This window comes from Oryctolagus cuniculus, chromosome 13 (assembly GCF_964237555.1).
Source record: "Oryctolagus cuniculus chromosome 13, mOryCun1.1, whole genome shotgun sequence".
NCBI classification, from domain to species: domain Eukaryota; kingdom Metazoa; phylum Chordata; class Mammalia; order Lagomorpha; family Leporidae; genus Oryctolagus; species Oryctolagus cuniculus.
Window position 1 is genome coordinate 46,523,287 of NC_091444.1, and position 22,347 is coordinate 46,545,633.

The following is a 22,347-nucleotide window of genomic DNA, read 5'->3' on the forward strand; positions in this document are numbered from 1 at the left end:
GTTTCCCATGTGGGTGGTAGGAACCTAATCACCTGTTGCCTCCCAGGGTCTGCATTAGCAGAAAGTTGGAATTAGAAACTGGAGCTTAGAATCAAATCCAGGCGCTCTGATGTGAAACACAGGCTTCCTAACCACTAGGCTAACTAACTGCCCCTGTGGCTTAATTTTTGTTTCACACCATCAACTGTACAGTAGCACATGTAAGAGTTCACTAACTATAAGCAATGAGCATATTGAAATTATTGCGCAACTCATTAGCATTATCCAGGAAAGCAAATGGATTTTTATATTATCAAGATTAACTGAAAGCTTTTATTCAAATGTTGTTTGCAGACAACTCTGGATTAATTAATATGTCAAACTGTATGTTATTTTGATAATTATAAAAGAATATAATTTTTTTATTTTGAAAGATTTTATTTATTTGATAAGTAGAGTTACAGAGAGAGGGAGATTCTCCATCCACTGGTTCACTCCCTGGATGGCTGTAATGGCCGTAGCTGTGCCGATCTGAAGCCAGGAGCCAGGAGCTTCCTCTGGGCCTCCCATGTGGGTGCAGGGCCCAAGCACTGAGGCCATCTTCTACGACTACTTTCCTGGGCCATAGCAGAGAGCTGGATTGGAAGGGTAGCAGCCAGGACATGAACCAGCGCCCATGTGGGAAGCTGGTTCCGCAGGTAGAGGCTTAGCCCTCTACACCACAGCACCAGCCCAAGAGCATGGCTTTTAAAACTTAGAATCATGGCTGAGTAACGCAGAAGCCATGTCAGACATTCAAGGAAGATGAAGTGGGAAGTTAAGGACCAAAAGCAGATAAAAGTGGATAGAATAGAAAGCTTTAGGTCTGATGTAGTTTTGTTGTTGTTACATTAAGCTACTAGACACCATATTGCAGATTAGCAAGTGAACAAAAATGAGTTTCGAGTAATTTCCAGTTAAATTCTGATAGGCTTATGATTCACATATTGGAACACACACTATGCAATCAAGCTCTTGCTGAGATCCTGGGCTGCCTATTAGATAGATAGCCGGGTCCATAATGGAAACAAATGAATGTTTTGGCGAAGTTTGCAGGGCTGAACAGAGAGGAGAAGAAAATAAAATTCCATTATCTCTGACTCAAGCATCCTGCTATTAGTTATCTCCCTGTGTTGGAGACAAATGAAAGCTCATGTCCCATGGAATTTTTGTGGGGCCCAGGGTCTGGGAGAAAGATAGCCCAGGGTGGACAAGAGGACAGCTTTTGTCTTCGAATCCTCACCCAAAGGCCAAGCTGCTCTGCCTACTGCCCCCACCACTGCACTGTGCTTACTGCGGATATCATTTCTTGCCTTCATTTTGTGTGTGTACTGCTCCTTCTTTCTGCTTTCATGTTTAATTTACTTCAGTATATCATTTATAGAAACATTTATACCAAGTAATAAGCACATCTGTATCTTATAAAGTGGAACAAAACCTAAAATATCTTTAAAAAAAAGAATGTGTGAAAGCGTCTGGAAGCCCAAGTCGAAGAATATTTCAAGTGGTGTTAATGCTTCTTTTCTACCGATCCTGCAGAATGGATGTAATTGTAAAAACAATTCTCAGAAAGTTATGATTCGATACAAATCACTTAGAAGCCCAGTTCAAATTCAGCTTTGCTGTAATCATAAAAAGGCAACTCTTAACACTTAAAAATAAGTAAGCTACATTTCTTTGAAAAGAAAAACACACAACCTCTACAGTTCAGAATCTTTATTCCTTTAGATTGACTTCCTAATGTTTGCAGATTGGCTGACTGAAGGGACATTTTAAGACTGAATATAAATGTGCGGAAATGATTAAAACAGTAGCTTCCCCCAGTCAGAGTTTTAGGGTTTGGGTACTGTGGCAGCTGCCTTCGCTGTGAATGCATTGATTTGGCTACTCTATTGCCTTGTCAGGAAGGCATCCTCTGTGGACTTGGCATTCATGGCCGTAACGACAGATAGGCTCATCCTGTGCTAGTTTGCCCAGTCCTGGCTGTCATGGTAAAGTAGCTTACACACACATACACACACTCACACAGAGAGAGAGGGAGAGAGAGAGGGAGGAAGAGAGAGAGAGGGAGAGCTTCTCTGATAGTAGTCTACACGTAGTTCATTTTAAAGGTGGCTTTTAACAGTACCCCTAATTCATCTGGATGGTCTAATTGTATAGTGACATGGAATCCTGCAGATGACTCGCTCTCAAAGTCCAATTACTGGGTGGTCTTTGATATGTTAAAGTAAAAAGATTATAGTCCAAGATGGCAGGGGAAGAAAGATAGGACGATCTTAAGTAGAGAGAGGCAGACGTGTTCCTGTGGGAACCCGCCGAGAGAGCCCGCAGGCGCTCATCCTTTCCTGGTGGGTCTTACGTGACGCTGGGCATTGAGTTCAGTTAGCAAAAGCAGGTTTTCTTCAAAACTTGGTATGTAATTGTCTCCTAAAAGGCTTGGGTGGCTTCTAAGAAAATGTAAGGAATCAAACACACAATTTCATTTCCGTTTTTAATTAGGACAAAACACACTGTTTGAGATGCCCTAGGCGCTTACGAACTCTGAAACCTGTTCAAGGAAAGCATTGGAAGCCGGTGGAATTGCCATGAAGTGAGCCTCCTTCCCCAGCCCTTGCTCTCCTGTGCTCTCTGTCTCTGGACCTTCAGTCCTGCTCTCTGAACCTGTGCCAGCTGCTCTCTGCACGCCCAGAGGGCTCTGTGCGTCTGCAGCCATATGCAGGAGCCCACAGCTGTACTGGGGCAGCGCCTAGGGAAGGCACAGCTCCTTCATTCTTGCTGCAAAGGTCAAAGCTGTTTTGGCACCCTCTGCTCCCCTTTCTTCTCCCTCACCTTGCTCAGTCCAGGCATGCCCCAGCAGCACCCACCCGACTTACCCAGAATCCATCCTCTGTCACTCCTGTGGCCTTTACCATGCTAGTGCTACACTGCCCCCTCTTCCCCAGGAACTGTTTCTGCCTTCCCGTGCCCCTATGGTTTGGACCACACAGCAGCCAGTGTGGTCTTCTTCCCATGGAAAAGAATCTTTCTCTGCTACAACCCTCGAAATCTCCCCACACTGTTGTCATAAGATCCAGCATCGCTACCACGGCTTGCAAGCAATGCGTATCCCTTACGATCTGCCCCCACCCCCACACCGTCCATCTCCTTAGATACCCTTCTTCTGCTCCAGACAGGGAAATAGCCTTTTAACCCCTAAAATGCACCAACTAAATTCAATCAGACCCTTTCCATGTGCTCATCCCTCCACCAAGAGCTGTTCTCCAAATATCCACGGCAAGATCTCTTCCTTCAAGTTTTCACCCAAAAGCCACCTTGTCACAATGACCTTCTGTGACCACTCCTAGTAGATATGACCATCTGCTCTTCTTTTAGCCTTAATTTTTTCCTTAGCACTCACCACTTTCTAGCATATTGTGGTTTTTATATTGACCCATTTTAATATCTATCTCCATCCTCTGAAGTGTAAGCTCTACAAGAGTACAGTCTGCTTCTCTGCTACCATTTTGAGGCCTACAATAATAGAGGGACTATGTCCAATTAACTCCTGATGAATGAAGCTAATGAATGAACTGAGCGAGTGAAGGGAAGAATTCTGTCTGATCAAACAGCATGGACAGTGTGTATGCCTTTCAGGGAAAATATGTGTAGCAGACAGTAGTCTTAGAGATTTAGTTTTTTACTCTAGGCTCTCAAATTTATCATAGTAGAAATACTTATGGTAATAGCAGCTTGTCAGACACAGTACTTAGAACTTATTGTCTGATGAATGTGCATATTTTAAAAACGGGCAGCAAAATGAAGACTTCTTCCTACAAATAAGAATTTCAAAGGTCACCTACATTGACCTTCATAGAAGAATGTTCAAGGTATGACAAGGTAATTTTCAGTGCTAGAAAATGCTATAGTATGAGGCTGTTTTGCTTTTGGGTGGATTTTCTTTAGGTTAAGTCAGTCTACCTCTAGGCTTCCTATACATATTGGTCTTAGTATTTGGAATCCATAGACCAATGGAACAACTAGAGAATAAAGGGTATGTAAGAATGAAAAACAAAAGCTTTAGTGCAGAAAAACATTTGCACACGAACATCCCCATCTTTTAAGCTTAACAGTAGAATTAGAAAGATATCTGTCTGATTCCCAAAAAACAAATAGGAATGCTACTTCATTTTTGCAGAACATACCCATGGAGTTTGTATTGGTTGTTCAGTCTTTAACAGAGAATGCATTGCTTGGTATTGCTGTGTAACAAACCACCCCAAAATATAAAAGTGGCTTAAAACAAGTTCACATTTAAAATTGCTTGCAAGCTTCTTAGAGAGCAGCTTGGTGATTCTACTGATCTGGGTTGGACCCTGCTGCTCTCAGATGAGCTGGTTGTTGCCTGGGGGTTGGTTGAGTTCAGCAAGGACAACCTTGCTGGAAAGGAAGCATTCCTCTGTGTGTCTCTCACGTGTCTCCTATAGACCTGCAGGGTTCATTTGCTTGGCAAGGCTGAGGTCCAAGAAGGGAAACGGAAATGTGCAACCACCTGGGGATGGCGCTGTGGGGTAGCAGGTAAAGCTGCCACCTGCAGTGCCGGCATCTCATACAGGCGCTTATTCAAGTCCCTGCTGCTCCACTTCTGATCTAGCTCCCTGCTGGTGCAGCTGGGAAGGCAATGGAAGATGGCCCAAGTGCTTGGCCCCCTGCAGCCACAAGGGAGACCCAGAAGAAGCTCCTGGCTCCTGGCTTCGGATCACCCCAGCTCTAGTCATTGTGGCCATTTGGGGAGTGAACCAGCAGATGAAAGATCTCTCTGTCTCTATCTCTCCCTCTCTCTCTTCTGTAACTCTGCCTTTCAAATAAATAAATGAATCCTAAAAAAAAAAAAAAAAAAAGAGAGAGAGAGAGAGAGAGAAAGAAAGAAAGAGAAAAAAAAAAAAAAAAGAAACGTGCAAGCACTCTATGAAGCCTCGTTTTTGCTTTGCATTTCCTATCGTCTGTTCCCATAGCCTGAACCCAGAGTCAGGGGGAGAACAGCAAGGATAAAAGGTGAGGGGTCTAGGTACAAAGCGACCATAGATGGAGGCCCTCAGTGCCATTGATCTGCCACAGGAAGAAAGCCTGCAGGAGAGGGTAAGGTGTAGACACAAATAGTAAAGGGAGGGAATCAAAGTGATGCAAAGGAAAAAAAAACTTCAAAATGAAAGGCTGGCATTGCGGCAGCCTGTGACACCGGCATCCCATGTGGGCACTGATTCAGGGCCTGGCTGCTCCACTTGTGACCCAGCTCCCTGCTAATGGCCTGGGAAAAGCAACGGAAGATGATCCATGTGTTCAGGCCCCTGTGACTCATGTGGGAGACCTTGAAGAAGCTCCTGGCTCTGGCCTGATCTTCCGCTGGCCTTTGGAACCATCTAGAGAGTGAACCAGCAGGTGCAAGGTCTCCCTCTCTGTAACACTGACTTTCTAAATAAATAAATAGAAATAAATAATTGCCAGCGCCATGGCTCACTAGGCTAATCCTCTGCCTTGCAGCGCCAGCACACCAGGTTCTAGTCCCGGTCAGGGCGCCGGATTCTGTCCCAACCGGTTGCCCCTCTTCCAGGCCAGCTCTCTGCTGTGGCCAGGGAGTGCAGTGAAGGATGGCCCAGGTGCTTGGGCCCTGCACCCCATGGGAGACCAGGATAAGTACCTGGCTCCTGGCTTCAGATCAGCGCGGTGCGCCAGCCGCAGCGGCCATTGGAGGGTGAACCAAGGGCAAAAGGAAGACCTTTCTCTCTGTCTCTCTCACTGTCCACTCTGCCTGTCAAAAAAAAAAGAAGAAGAAGAAGAAGAAAGAAATAAACATCTTTTTTTGAAAAATAGGTAAGGGGCAGAGGTAGGGAAGAAAGAAAGATGTAAAAGGTAAAATGCATGATCTGGAGAGGGGAGAAAGGGAAGAAACAAAAGGTTGAGAGCACAATCTGAGAGAGGCGAAGGTTGCTGCAGGAACTAAGGCACGTGACCTGGCAAACAAGCTCCAGTGTGAGCATGTAATATTCATAACAACCTAATAGGATTTCCCAATTGGTAGCAATATAAATTCAAGTGCTGCTGTGAGCATGGGAAAAGAAGAAATACAATAAATTACCACAGAATTATCTGGTAAAGTATTTTGTGAGTTGCAGAGGAAAATTGCAGTTGTAGCGTTGAGAATTAAAACAAATGACAAATGCCAATAACACAGCATGTATATTTGCTTCCAGGCAGGCATCTGTTAATACCACTGTTCAGAAATGATGGGACTTTGTCTTATTAGGACATACAAAAGCTACCTGAAATTTTTTTCAGTACTTTTCTCATCCTTTGACTTTTCTTCCGTAACTGTAACACTGTCTTGAATACAGTTTATATTTATGTTAGGCACCCTGTATGACCATGTAATAGTGTAATGCCCATTAAGAAAGGGGATTTCACTTCCTGATACTGAATGTGTGGCTTGGCAAATCACTAAATTAAGTCTATTAGGCTTTCACTTAGGAAAATGAGCTTTTAGGGGCAGAAATCTCGTTGTTGTTGTTTATTATTATTTGTTTTGTGTGTTGCTATCATCCAAAAATCAGAATAAATCTTCATTTTGGTTCAGAACTGGGTATACTGATAGAAAACTTGTAAACCTTAGTATAGAGTTGATCTTCTCTATATAAAGATAATTAAAAAGGAATCTTGATGAAGAATGGCATAGGAAAGGGAGTAGGAGATGGGATGGTTTGTGGGTGGGAGGGTGGGTATTGGGGGGGGGGGGAGAACCACTATAATCCTAAAGTTGTACTTTTGAAATTTATAAATATTAATTAAAAGTTTTCTATTAAAAATAAAACTTGTAAACACCTTCAGACTGAGGCCTGAAGCAGCACATAAAGGGAAAATGCTGTTTTCCATCTACTTGTTTCCAGATAATTCCACAAATTTCATTAACAGTAAAATTTGCCTCTAATTTTTATCAGCTTCAACCAAGTAGCCCTTTTACAGTTTCACGATGTTTTGGGGAAAATGTAAGCAAGGCAGCCTTTAGTTCATCTTGCCTGCGCCTGTCTGCCCTCCTCCTTCTGCTGGTTGTGGTGGTTCACACAGCTGTGTCTGCTCCGGGGTGCTGGGATGCATTACCCAGACACGGCCCTCAATCTACTTATCCCGCCTAAAGATTTTTTTTGGGGGGTGGTGGTGTACACATTCTCTTCTTTGATGTATCTTTATTTATGGAAGATGGCCTCAATTCCATTTTTCATTTCTGTAAAACTGCTAATAGAGTAATCATATCCCCAATGAATCTTTTCTAAATCTAGGAAAACAGACTCCAAGAGATTCTCACAACTGTTGTTATCATTTTTCATATGTTGTCAATTTGTCCTAATTTTTGTAAGCTGCAAGTATTACACATGCCCATTATTTTGAAATTTTGGTTCCACTGACTTTCAGACATAAGAAATGTGGGATGGGGCTGTGGTGCAGCAGACTTACTGCTTCTTGCGTCCCCTGCATCTCACAGTGGAGCACCAGTTCAGTGCTTCCCATCCAGTTCCCTGCTAATGTGCTTGGAAAGCAGCAGGTGGAGGTTCAAGTACTTGAGTTACTTGGATGGAGTTCATGGCGCTTGGCTTCAGCCTGGCCCAGCCCCAGCTGTTGTAGTTCTTTGGCAGTAAACCAGCAGATAGAAGATATCAAGATATCTCTCTGTCTCTGTCTCTCCCCAGTCTCCTTCTTTCTCCCTCTCTCCCCCACTGTCCGTTTATCACTCTGCCTTTCAAATAAAATAAATAAATAAATAAATAAGTCTTTTTAGAAAATATTTAGGAAACATGACCTGGAACTGACCCATAAAAAATCAAAAGTTTTCCATAGGAATTTAAACTGGAATGAAGAAGCCTGCCTGACATCTATGAACAATTGCCAAATTTAAATGTATATATCCAATCACATATGATATAGTGATTAACCCTGATAAGCTTAAATGTAGAGCAGGGCACTTTCTCTCTTCCTAGTTTTGTTTTGTTTTTGTTTTTTATCTGTAAAGTCATTTACAAACAAGGATTTCTAAAACTTCATGAAAATAAATATATATTTATATATATAAAGGGGAGAGTGATCCAACATGGGAAGTGAGATACTCAGCAGACTCATAGAATGGCAGATGTCCTAAATAGCACTCTGGCCTCAGAATCAGCCCTAAAGGCATTCGGATCTGGCTGAAAAGCCCATGAGAGTATTTCAGGCATGGAAAGCCAAGACACTCTGGCAGAAGATCTCTGTGAGTGAGATCCCAGTGGAAAGAACAGGTCATCAAAGAAGGAGGTACCTTTCTCTGAAGGGAGGAGAGAACCTCCATTTTGACTATGACCTTGTCTAAACAAGATAAGAGTCGGAGAACTCAGAGGGCTTCCATAGCCTTGGAAACTCATGACTGGAGCATAGGGAGATTACTGATGCCATAGACAGGAGTGTCAATTGGTAAAGTCAACAACAGGAGTCACTGTGCACTTACTCCTCATGTAGGATCTCTGTCCTTAATGTGCTGTGCATTGAAATTTAATGCTATAACGGGTACTCAAACAATATATTTCACTTTGTGTTTCTATGGGGGTGCAAACTGTTGAAATCTTTACTTAATGCATACTAAACTGATCCTCTGTAAAAAAAAAAAAAAAAGAAATTATCAATTCCCAACTTGACTCTCACTGGGATTAAACATGACAATAGGTCTGCTCTGATTTCATCATCATTTAAAAAAAATCATCTATTATTTTTCACTTTATGTTTCTGTGTGGGAGCAAACTGTTGAAATCCTTACTTAATGTATATTAAGCTGATCTTCTGTATATTAAGATAATCGAAAATGAATCTTGATGTGAATGGAAGGGGAGAGGGAGTGGGAAAGGGGAGGGTTGTGGGTGGGAGGGACGGTATGGGGGGGAAGCCATTGTAATCCATAAGTCGTACTTTGGAAATTTATATTCATTAAATAAAAGTTAAAAAAAAGAAAGAAAAAAAAGAAAATAAATATATAATAAAGTCATGAGGGAAAACAAATAGTAAGAGTAGACTCTCTTCTGCTGTCATTTCAGCCAGCACTAAATGCATTCCTGGTGAACCTGTGTGTGATAAGTGTGCCGCAGGCAGCCTCAGTTGGATTCTCTGAGAAGTTATTGCTTTCAATATCAGGTAGCCCTCACTAGGCACAGGAACTCATTCATCTCATAGAATAGCACCAAACTGAGGCTATATTGAGTGTGTCTGTCTTCTATGCTGCTTCCTGTTCCCTCTCTCGTTCCTTATCTTCATCATCTGATTTCACCCATTAAATAAGATGATTGCACCCCCCACCCCCGAATGAAATTTAAACCTAACACACAGCAATCTGCCTCTTCTTTTCCAGATTCCTGTCTTGGTCACACAGATAAGTTCAACCAATCATCCAGTGAAAGTGGGGCTGTCTGATGCATTTGTCGTTGTCCACAGGATCCAGCAGATTCCCAGTATGTAGAAGAGGGGTAATTACAAAGTGTCATCCTTCTGCCGGGGTGAATTTAAGGGGCATTGACCTTGGGCAGATGTAACTGAAAAAGAGGTGTCCTTTAGCTGACTGCTGTTTGCTAATCTGTTGTTTGATTTATAACTTCTATTGGGGTTGAACAAACTTTAACTGAAGTAAAAAGAGATTAAAGAGCTAAGTCAAAAATGTGTAATTTTGGATTCACTGGGATAATTGTCTTGGTTGAACAGATATAGTTCTTTTAATAAGTAGAACATGAAACATGAGAGATTGTTTGATTGACAGGGGTCTCACTATCCCTGTTTATTATTTTAAGTAAATCTATGAGCAAATGAGAGCTCTGTCCTGTTTTATCTTTAATGGGATTGTGTGGTGTGAAATTGTGATCCTAAAGGAAGATCAAATAAAAGGATGAATTAAGGTAAATAAAAATTTTGAGTGGAGATTTATGTACCAGAAAAAATAGTTTTGTTGTTTAAATTCCCTGTACTAATATAGTCCAGTTTACATTTGTAGAATAATGTAAACCATGTGTTACTTGGTCAACAATTCATCATATTATAAAGTCAAACTATTAACTGCATTTTGTTGCAGTTCCAACCAAGTACATAGGTTGGTTGTTTTCTAAGCTTCTGCTTATCTAATTTTAGTTCTGAGAGATTCTTCAGTGTATTAGTTCTTGGAGCATTGCTTGTTGATGACCTAAATGTACTTCTTTAAAGCAAGATTGATAATGAAACACATCTCAGGATTACATCATTTCCTTCCCTTCTGTTCAAAGTCCTTTTTCTTTTATTTCTTTATCGTGGTAGACTTAATTTATCCCAGGCATATTCCACTTGGTCCTGATGTGGCCTGACTGTTCAGTCATGTCATCTCCCAGATACAGGATGTAATGGAGTGGAAACTGGACTTTTCAGAGCAGTAGATTGGCTGGAAACATATAAGGGTTATCTGACTGCAGAGTAACATTCAAGTGTGGCAATCCTGCTCCGGGAATGCACAGCCTCCGTGGAGCTTTGCCTTGTTAGCTGAGAATTTGTGGGAGGCCACATTCAAAGGAACTGTTAAATCAAGGCGGATTTTCCAGAAACTAAATTGTACTGCGAACAAAGCAAGGCTATATTAGTGTGTGGGGGTGACATAAAGGCCTCCTGACAGAACTTAGTAAGCTGCTGAGCCCTGGGAGGCCCTTGGTTGGCTTCTGTTGGAGGAGGAGTGTTCGCACATCCTTTCTTTCAGAGGTGTTAAATCAAGCATGCCTTGAGTCAATTATTGCACAAGCGAAAGGAAACACAATTTTTAGTTTATTGGGTGGTTGTTTTCATCCTGAAAGAATTTTATTTGCAGCTCCCTGGGAAGGCATTGTAGTACATTGTAGGCATCGCTGTTCTGATATGTTACTGCCCAGAGAGAAAGACACACCAAAGAAACCACAAATTTGGTGGGTTTTTTTTGTGAATATATTTCAATATGCAAGTATTATATGGATATGTTCCTCATGATCTAATTGTACTTTGGGACTTCTGCATCCCCAAATGCAATTTTGTATCCCATATTGTTATGCTGTAAAAATATAACTTGTGTTTTAGAGGAAAATATCCTTCAAAATAGAAATGTCATTGAATAAAATGGCAAAATGTATATGAATTTTGAGACCAGATTATATGTAAGGCTGGGAACTCAGCATTAATCTGAAACACGTAACGCACACTTAGAGTACAGAGCAGAGCTTCTATCAGGCAAGCTGCATGTACATTGGCTTCCATATATCCTGTGCACCTCAGCGTTCAATCCCAAGAAAATGAGCCAAGAAAACATGGAAGTTGTGAGTCTCTCCTGCCCCCATAACTGCTGTTAGATGAAACCATATTTGAAAAATTGCAGTTGTTCTGTTTGACTTGAAATCATTTGAGAATTCAAAATTGTAATCTCCTTAAAAAATCTGTTCCCACATTTACAAAGTGGAACAGTGTCTGAATAGACGAATGTCTGTTTAAGAGGAGAGATACTGGGCCAGCGCCATGGCTCACTTGGCTAAATCTCCGCCTGTGGCGCGAGTACCCCGGGTTCTAGTCCTGGTTGGGGCACCGAATTCTGTCCCGGTTGCTCCTCTTCCAGTCCAGCTCTCTGCTGTGGCCCGGGAAGGCAGTGGAGGACAGCCCAAGTCCTTGGGCCCTGCACCTGCATGGGAGACCAGGAGGAAGTACCTGGCTCCTGGCTTCAGGTCGGTGCAGCACGCCGGCCATAGCGGCCATTTCGGGGTGAACCAACAGAAGGAAGACCTTTCTCTCTGTCTCTCTGTCTAACCCTGCTGTCCAAAAAAAAAAAAAAAAAAAAAAAAAAAAGAGAGAGAGAGAGGGAGAGAGAGAAGAGATATTGCTGTATTGAGTTCTCAGCTAGGCAAAGAAAGCTGCTTACCTATTCTGGAGATTAGGAGGATAACCCAGGAGTAGCATATGCTATACAAATAGTATTTTTTTAGTATTTTGTTTTTTTTTTTTTCCTTGAGAATTAAGATGCTTCCGAGAGATCAGTGTGTCACTTATTTGTGTAATCAGAACTTGGGCAAATGTTTAAGTCCTTTTTAACATTCCCATAGTCAACAACCCTCATTATTTGGAGTTTTCCTTACAGGGAATTTAACTCCTTTATCTCTGTTTCCCCTTTTCTTCTCCCAGATGGATTTAGGGAACAACTGGTCTTTATCTTAAGTAACGGGTAGTTTCATTTCTTCTGTATTACATAGGGCCCTGTTCTCATAGGAGCAGTTTCATGGTCTTCCAGCCATTTCGGTTACATGGGTTGTAGATCCTAGACTCTTGGCTTACCCTGGCAATGTGTGAACATGAGCTGAGCCTTGAGATAACTTTGCCCAGTGGGACCACCATTGCTGTAACACTCTTACGAGTTTGGTGAAGGCTTAACACAGCATTTTGAAAAGCTGTGAGGCAACTTTAAATTATTACTACAATGTCTCGCCATCTGTTTCTCATAACATCAACACCAAAAACCTACTTCTTTGGTGTTTAAAGACTTCTAAATACTAACTGATTTTTAATGTAGCTTTTAAGTATAATTAAGGTAGGCTTTATCTTCCATAAAAAGAGCAGGTGATCTGATAGTGTGAGTATCAAAGGGAATGCAGGCATGGTTAGTAAACGGATAAGTAGTTCTGAGGTTACCAGGGAAATTCCTGTGCTCCTTCCAAAGAATTGAAAAAAATCCAGTGAAATTAACCCTTATGTTAAAATTTTTAAAAAAATACCTATTAAGGCTGTCGCCGCGGCTCACTAGGCTAATCCTCCGCCTTGCGGCACTGGCACACCGGGTTCTAGTCCTGGTCGGGGCACCGGATTCTGTCCCGGTTGCCCCACTTCCAGGCCAGCTCTCTGCTGTGGCCAGGGAGTGCAGTGGAGGATGGCCCAAGTGCTTGGGCCCTGCACCCCATGGGAGACCAGGAAAAGTACCTGGCTCCTGCCGTTGGATCAGGCACGGTGCGCCGGCCGCAGTGCGCCAGCCGTGGCGGCCATTGGAGGGTGAACCAACGGCAAAGGAAGACCTTTCTCTCTCTCTCTCTCTCTCACTGTCCACTCTGCCTGTCAAAAAAATAGCTATTAAATAAAAATAGATATAGTATAAAGAATATTGTGATGTGAATATTAGTTATGAGACCTTGAATATCGTATTTAGTTTCTATAACCTCCTATGTAAATAAAATTATCATCTTAGTACCTAAAATGCAGTGTAACAAGGTAACTTAAAAGAGTTTGTGGACAATGGAATGAAAAGGTATGTTTAGGGTCTAGTCAGTTCAAGCACTGGTTGGGATGACTGCATTCCCTCTTGAAGTGCTTACCTCTGATTCCAGGCCCTGGCTTGCAATTCTAGCTTCCAGCCAGTGCCCATTCTGGGAAGCAGTGATGATGGCTTGAGTAACTGGGTACCTGCCACCCATGTCTGAGACCTGGATTCGGAGTCTCAGCCCAGGCTTCAGACCAGCCCATTTGTGGCCATTGCAGGCATTTGGGGAGTGAAGGGAAGATTTCTCTTTGTCTCTCTGTTTCTTGAATAATATTTTTTAAAGATAAGCTTATTTTGGTACAAAAAAATGAAATTAATGCTTAGATTTTTCGTAATATGTATTTTCCCTGACCTTTTTGAAGACTCGTCACAACTTGAAGCTCTTTACACTAAGTAAGCACCATGCTTACACTTAGAGCTCTTGTATTTTCCTTTATCATCGTCATCCTCATCACCTGAGAAGCAAAGGCGCTGACTCAGGTACTCAGGTACTCAGTACTCAGGGTAACTCCATACCCACAAGAATCTGCCTCTGAGAAACACTTCAGCAGAATCCTTCAGATTATGAAATTTTGTGTTTTGTAATGTCTCTTCATAAGACTTGCATGTCTCTGTGTCCTCTGTCTCTAAATCACTTTCTCTTTTACACAAATTGTACCTGTGAAGCTTTCAAAAGAACCCCAGATATGAACTTAGCCAAGCTCCACAGGTACAAGCAGGAAAACCAGTCTACATAGAATGATGGTGGACTAGTCATCTCAGAAATATGAGAGTAAAAATATACTCAGGATTATAGGCATAATGCATTTTACTTCCGAGTAATCTATAAAATAACAGAAAATGCAAAGAATTTAAACCAGCAGAAACCCCACTACAGAGAGATAACAATGTTTTCCTGTATCTGCATCCAGCCTCTCATTTATAACACACACACACACACACACACACACGAGTAAGAAAACTGGCATGGTGCTATATTTTTTTAAAGATTTGTTTTTAGGAATTGCTACCACAAGTTGCTTCATTTCATAATTTAGGCAACTTTTCTCTTAGTGCTTGGTTATATAGGTTGCTTTTTTTTTTAAATTAATGATCTTAAGCTTTACACATATCAGGTTTCCAGAACAATGAGTTTGTAGCTGTAGAATGCTAATGGTGTTTTCTATGTATTTTGACAAATTGCTTTCGTTAAACGCTGTACCAACTTCTCCCCAATCAGTTTTTATATTAGCTATTCTATTTCCCCATATACTCGGAGGCACCATTATCATTTTTTAAACTTTGCAAATTTGATAAGCAGAACATGGTATTTCATTGTTGCTCTAATTGTCTTTTGATTACCAGAATATTTTAACATTGTCGCACAGTCATAGGTCATTTGTAATTTCCATAATTTCTCGTTAAATAGCTCTGTTAAGTAATTCTTTCTCTGCTCAGCTTGTGTCCCTCTAAATCCTTTGACATGGTGTGCAGGGGTCTCCCTGGATGCAGGCACATATCTTCTAGTGCTGCTTGCATTTGGTTATTTTCTTCCAATTTAACATTTTACATTTCAGTCTGACTCTCTGGGGTGCTGACCTTCCCTCATGCCTCACTGTGTCTCCACCCTCTGAGCTTAATGAGCATAACTCTTCCAGCAAGAAGCCCAAAAAATCTACTTCTGCCAGGTGCTTGTTTTATTTGGAAAACTGAAGGGTGTGCCATTTCAGTAAAGAGAAAGTCATTTTAACACACCCAAGCAGAATTCTGGCATTAGGAATCAATCCTGAAAGCTGCTGACCTAACTTACAAGTTATGATAATGTCTATTTCTAACCCCTTAGAATACTGCATTTTAATCTTGTCCCCATCAGTACATCATCTAGTACTTTCTTAAAGTCCAATCCTTTCTTATCAGCATCTGCGGTTGTAAATTTATTTATTTCTTTGTTATTGAGCTGCTATGTGCCTTTGTTTTGTTGCTTATTATTTCACAGCTTAATGAAAACATTAGCATTTTCAGAAATAATGCTTATGATGAACATATACAGCAAATATATTTTAACAATACACTAAGAAAAAACTCAGTCAAGAACAGAGAAAGTTACATGGGGGGTGGGGGTGGGCGCGGCTAGCCAGGATTGCAACCTGGGAAAATATAGATGCAAGCAGCCTTGAAAGTGTGCTCCTAGGTTTTACAAAGTGGTTTGCAAGGGGCTTGTGGTTACATCATTGGATTGTCAGCAATTGTGATTAATACTAACAAGAGTCAATGGGTGCCACCACCATCTAGGTAATTTAAGGGAAGCAGGGGTTGTCAAAAGGTTGACAGAAGGAGCCAGCATTGTGGGGAAGCTGATAAAGCCACTGTCTGCAGTCCTGCATCCCATTTGGAGTTCCATTTGCTCCATTTCCAATCCAGCTAACTGCTAATGTGCTGGGAAAGCAGCAGAGGGCACTCTGAGTGCTTGGGTCCCTGCACTCATGTTGTATGGCCCAGCCCTGGCCAATGCAGCCACTGGAAGAGTGAACCAGCAGGTGGACAATTTCTTTCTTTCTCTCTCTCTCTCTCTCTGTATGTGTGTGTGTGTGTTTGTCCCTCTCTGTAACTCTGCCTTTCAAATAAATTAAATGAAATCTTGTTTAAAAAATGGTTAACAAGACCCAGGGAATTGTATTTGGCCCAGTCAAAAAAGTCAGCTTGCATGTGCACATGCCCGAAATCGGATTTGCCATGGCTGCCACTCTGTTTTTAAGTGGACCAAGCCAATGCTGCTCTAGTTGCATGATCTTGCTTGACAAATATTTAGGTCATTGAACTCTTTAAGGAATGTTTGTATATATTTTGCTATTATGTAATCTCTTTATAAACCCATGATTTTTCAAAGAAGGTGACCAGAATTAGATTTAAAGGATGAATAAAATAAACTTAACAAAGAGTTTTGCTAATTATATGAAAAATATCCTGAGTGTTAATATTCAGTGTGCTGTCTAGTTGGACTCCCAATGCAAGTGGAGCTCTCCAATCCATCTAGAATGGTCTCATTAGCCGTATGTTGCTTCTACGCACTCCAAATGTGACTAGTAAGCCTGGGAGATTGAATTTTTAATTAGGTATAATAAATTAATTTTAAAGAGCAAGATACAATTAGTGACCACCATATTGAAACACACAATAATAGATCATATAAACATGTGTATGTAAATACACACACACAAACACATATACACACATATATATGGGGTGGGAGGGAATGTGTAGTGCAGTGGTTATGATACTGCTTGGGATACTCACATCCAAGAGGAGGACCTGGTTTGAGATCATTTCCTCCACTTCAAATCCAGTTTCCTGCTAATGTGCACCCTGTAAGGCAACCGATGATGGCTCAAGTACTTGGATTCCTGTTTCTCACATATAAGACCCAGATTGAGTCACAGGCTGCCCATGCTGTTCCAAGCCTCGCCCAGTCCTGGCTTGTTCAGGCATTTGCTCTCTCACTGTCTCTCTTTTTCTTTCTCCATCATTCTGCCCTTCAAGTGAAGCGAGATAAATAAGTGAATAATGGAATAAAGTATTTGATGTCAAGTATATTTATGTAAACATTCTTTTATTTCTTCTTCGCCTTATATTTGCTAAATAATTTTTCACCTATAACCATTATAACTGATTTTTCTCCTTTTGAATAACTTGTGATTTGGTGGTAGGACACATTCATGATGATTAACTTAGGAATTATAGTAAAAAGATACATGGTCAAAACTATGGAAAAACTGATCTGGAAAAACTTGAAGATTTTTTTTTCATATTTTATCAAACTCATTTCAAGTCCCTGAACCTCACTTGATATTTTCCGCAGTTATCAGGTTCTTTTCATTCATTTAAGGACAGATCAATCTATAAATCTTAAGTAGATTGTGTTGTGTTACCTTTGCTCTCCTCAAAGTGGAAAACCCTTCAAAATTACTCATTTTACAGACGATAAAATTGCTTCTTTTTACAGCACAATTTCATTAGGTGCTTAAGTTCTCAAGTTTGCACTAACTCACTAAAGGAGAAATAAACAGAAATCATGAATTTTGGGTATAATTACTTCTCAAGAAATTCTTTTGGAAAATAATAGCTTGCTATTTTAATGTGTACATTTCTTATGTACCTTGTCTGATTGATTCTGGTTTGATTTATAAAGAAAAATCACAAATTAATCAATTTTCACATATTTAATGATTTTTTCCTAAAATTTTTTATGAAGAAAGGGTTCCTTCAGGCCCTGTGGTTATTGCCTTTTATTTATTTAATTTTTCATTTAATTTATTTTGCATCCAGTTATTCATTTACTGACATTTCATCCTAGACAACACCCTCAGAGAAAGCGAAGTTTTACCTATTCAAAGTAAGTCTCTCAGTTTATTTAATAAACCTTGAATTCTTTTACTTCTAATATAAACTCTTAAAAGTCATAGAATGGATTTTAATATATTATTGAAAATATAAGTCATTTGAAGATTGACTAACCTATCAGGACAGGATTTATTGCTCTAAAGAAGAGAAATCCAACTTAATTTACTTGTATTCTTTTCAAAATATTAAACCAAAAGCTCATCCTTTGGTTATCTACTATGGCAAACAGTTCTCAGAGATAATCCAAGCTGAAGTTTTCTACCCAGTTTTATATCACATTTTGTTTTAAGTTATAACCCACGGATACTGTGTTTTCTAGGTTCTCTTTCATGTTTGCCTTCAATTTTGTACTTTCCCCCGCCTAAATCATTTCTTAATTTTTCCTACTTATATAGTAAATATTTTTCTTTAGACTTAAACCCCCCTACTCATAAAGAATATTTCTGTTTTTAACTTATGGTTGCCTACCTTTATAAACATGCTTTCATGTTAATTTTTCCAGCCAAACTTTCTCCAAAAAAGTTTTGTTTCTTGAAAGTACAGATTTTTCTCCTTCACATGAATGCCAACCATTTGAGGGATTTAGCACTAAATGCTTTTTTTATGAATCTTTGGTTTTAAAATAAAGATATCTTACTGTTTACATTTCATTCCCTTCATTTAATGAAGTCATAATCTCTCCTTGCGGGAGAGAAATGAGACTTAATGACATTTCAAATGTACATTGCATGTCTCTCTGTAAGTCTTGGGAGAAGAGAAACGTGTGCCACTGGTGAAGCACTGTGTTCAGACGAGCAGCTGTGGGCCATTGAAGCCAGGATGTTAGCCATAGACCTGAGTCCATGCACCACAGCAGCCCTTGAAACTGCTTAGGCCACTTATATTCTGTATTCTTCAGCTTTTGTCACTATAACATATACCAGAGAGAAGCTACCTGTGACGTTAGGAAGGAGGTTTATTCCTGTTCACGGTCCAAGATAAGAACAGCACCATTAGGTCAGCACCTGATGAGGGTGGCAGTGGTAGACTGTGGAGCACAATAGAGGAGCACACCGTGAGTCAGGAAGTAGAATACCTGGGCCGCGCTTGGCTTTTATAAACCAATCCTCTTGTGAAAGCTGTCTTCTAAGCACACACCCACCATGATCTAAGGACTGCTCACTGGGCTCACACCTAGACATTAGAGTCGGATTAAGTGTCTATGCTTTCCGTGCTATCAATTTTCACCTTTGAGATTTAATCATTTGCATGATTTGGAGAACCAAATCATGTTCAATCTATAGTACTCTCCCAATGCTCGTTCTCATTCTCTCCTTGGGAAAAGTTATTACTGAAAGAAGTCAGGAAATGCAGCTTGTTTAAGCCATTAGTAAAATATACATGGAAAGAAGAGAAGTGTAAGCATTGTTTTGGGTTCCCTTTATGTATGCCCAGTAACTTGAGAAGTCTGGCCAATTAGATTTTAGCAGGGGCCTGAGACATCATAAGCAGAGAGAAAATGGTAAGAGGAATCCTCAGAGGTTTATATTAACATTACATGCTCACCTAAAGTTGATATTGCTTTATCTGAGGCCTAATTACATTGGTATTTGATAGAACTACAAAGGGAATTTAAAAAAAATATTTGAGACTAACATATTTTAGCAGATGCTTTATTTAACAAATCCAACAAGCTAATTCCGTGATTGTGTACATTTTTGTGTGGGTAGCTTGTAACCCCTGTAATAATGTCCTTTTTATCTCTAATCGCAGTTCTCTGAGTCTTCAAGCTAGAAATGAACCTTGTGGTTTTGCTGCACATAGTATTGACATTCAAGCATACTCAATTAGCAGGCTAAGCCTTTGGTCCAGTTTGGACTAGAAAAGAAACAAAATAGAACAATTTGGGGACTGACATAAGCATCAGCAGCACAAATAAGGAAATGTGAACAAATTATTTGACAATTCAGTTAAAATTTTAAAATAAATAATTACAAAATAATTCATATAACTTCTGTGTGAAGTTAGCTTTCAAAGCAGGCAAAGAGATTAGATCATGGTTAATCATGCCAAAGGGTACTCATTAACCTGTGTTTATTTCAGCTAGAGTTGGTATTGATTGGAGAGGATTCTTCGTGTTTCCATATGATCAGCCTATCCTTGCTGCTGATATTGATCAGACTTTCTCATTCATGCAGTGCAAGTATCCGCATGTTGCATCACATCCCTTTCTGGTTTTAATCAGTGAATTATGTTTCCTCTGTGCTAATCTGCTCAGATTTAGGTTTTTTACTTTTTCATGTTTAAAGACCCTTATGATACAAATGAGTATTGTAGTTGAACTTAGTTTTGTAAATTACAGAGAATCATTCAAGTTCTTTCACCACTGCTAAGAGTGAATGCTTCATTTAACATTATTTCGGCTTACTATCTCAGGAAGGCACATCAGCTAAATACATTTCTGGAATCAAGTAAAAGCTTCTAGCATTGGCAGAACCAACCAATGAATAAATTTCTAATTACTTGATTTTGACAGACGTGTCTCTGAAATTCTGCAGAAATGACCATTTGGAAGCTGTCATTGACTGGCGGGTCATCAAACAAAACTTATTCTCATTAATTTTGGTTTTGTTGAATTCATCTCTTCCCAATAGTTGGAGGTTTTTGAAAAGGAATAGAACTAGCATAGCAGAAAAGGTCACGTTCTCCCTTTACTGCACATGCATGGCCAGTAATTAACTCCCAGAGGCCCGCAGTCGTCATCCGTGGCTGAGATTTTTGGAGTGTTATATGAGTGAAAATAATTCTAATTCTTTAGCACCAGTTAATGTGATAGATACTGTGTAAACTTCACAAAGATGCCAGAACCTCCACCATCTTCCATCCTAGTGATCTTTTGGCAAGGCCATATTATTTATTATTTATTTCTGATAACATAATTGTTCCGCAAAATACATGGGAAAGCAAAATGTTAGATGCTTATCCTCCTTGGACAATGGTAGAAAATGAGCAATCTTTTTTTAAATTATTTTTATTTTATTTTTATTAAGAAAAGAGAAAATAGGATTCTTATGCCTCAAGACATCTTTTATTTCTAAATTTTATTTAAGATATACAAATTCCATGTATTTCATATATACAGATTTAGGAACATAGTGATACTTCCCACCCCATCCTTTCTCCTGCCCATGCTCCTACCCTCCCTCCTCCTCTTTGTCACACCCATGCTAAATATCAAGAAGCCAGCATTAATGAAGCTTATCTTTAACAAACTGATGCGAGTCTTTCAGTTACACCAAAAATGTAATTAACTGGGCCAGGGTTTTTAAACGATGTTTGCCAATATGACAAATCAGAAAATATTTTCTCTGAATGGCCCCATTGCCACTCCTGGCTGTGAAAGGTTTTTGTTTTCCACCCTTTCCTGCTCTGCTTTCTGGAATAGGATTTCACCGTGGATAATGGATGAAAGAAAATGCGTGGGGAAAGTAGAGATATGTGTGGCTTATAAGTGAATGTTTGACTTCCCTCTGCAGCCTCCTGCGTGTATAACTCACTACCTCTTCCTGAACACGCTTCCTAAACTGTAACTCATATCTTTGTGGCACCAAACTGCAGCTCTGTGTCTTCCAGGACATCATCGTTGGGTTTAATGACTTCAGTGAAAACTTGACTTTCTCTCAGATAAGATTGCAGACACATTTCTAGAAGCTTGATCCAAGAATGTTAGAATTTCAGTGACTTTAGAAATTAGATCATTATGTGCAACTTATAAGCATATCTGGCTGCCATATTGAAATTGGCCAAAAATTACATCTAGCACTTGTTGAGCACTTACAATGCGAAGGAGACTGCTCTAAGTAATTTTCATATATTATCTTATTTTCTCCCTGAAAACAACTCAGAGATGGTTAGTATCATCCCTATTTTGTGGATGAGTAAACTGAGGTACAGAAAAGCTATCAAAGGAGCCTAAAGTCATAGCCTGTCATCTGGGATGTGAATGCAGACAGACTGTTCCAGAGCATGTAGCCTTCACTGTTATCTCATGCTACTGTCTGAGATGGGATGCTGCAGTATTTTAAAAGTAACATAGTCCCCCAAGTAATTTCTGATAATATACTGTTCAGGAATTGCATTCTGTCATTATAGGCATTTCAATGGTGAAAAAATGCTGATAACATTACTTGTCCATTTACATTTAGCAAACTTGGGGAAGCTCTTTAGTAGAAAGCCTAAATTGGGAACTCTTTATATACATACACACACACACACACACACACACTCATATATATGGAACTCTCTATATATATGTATATACACATATATGTGTATATGTATATATGTACATATATACATATATATGTATATATATAAAGATTTATTTATTTTTTTTTATTTGACAGATAGAGTTAGAGAGAGAGACAGAGAGAAAGGTCCTCCCTCCGTTGGTTCACCCCCCAAATGGCCGCTATAGCCAGAGCTACGCCAATCCGAAGCCAGGAGCCAGGTGCTTCCTCTTGGTCTCCCATTTGGGTACAGGGGCCCAAGCACTTGGGCCATCCTTCACTGCCCTTCTGGACCACAGCAGAGGGCTGTACCAGAAGAGGAGCAACCGGGACTAGAACCTGTCGCTCCCCGTCTTCGTGGAGGAACGA

General features: G+C 40.2%; 1 protein-coding gene across 1 annotated transcript in view; it reads left to right on the forward strand.

Moving 5' to 3' along the window:
• PLXDC2 (plexin domain containing 2) overlaps window positions 1-22,347 on the forward strand; it is a 466,948-nt gene that overhangs the window by 351,675 nt on the left and 92,926 nt on the right. Inside the window, exon 7 of the mRNA XM_051821437.2 lies at window positions 9,413-9,512. Coding sequence (XP_051677397.1) covers window positions 9,413-9,512 — 100 coding nt within the window. The remainder of the gene's footprint in view (window positions 1-9,412; window positions 9,513-22,347) is intronic.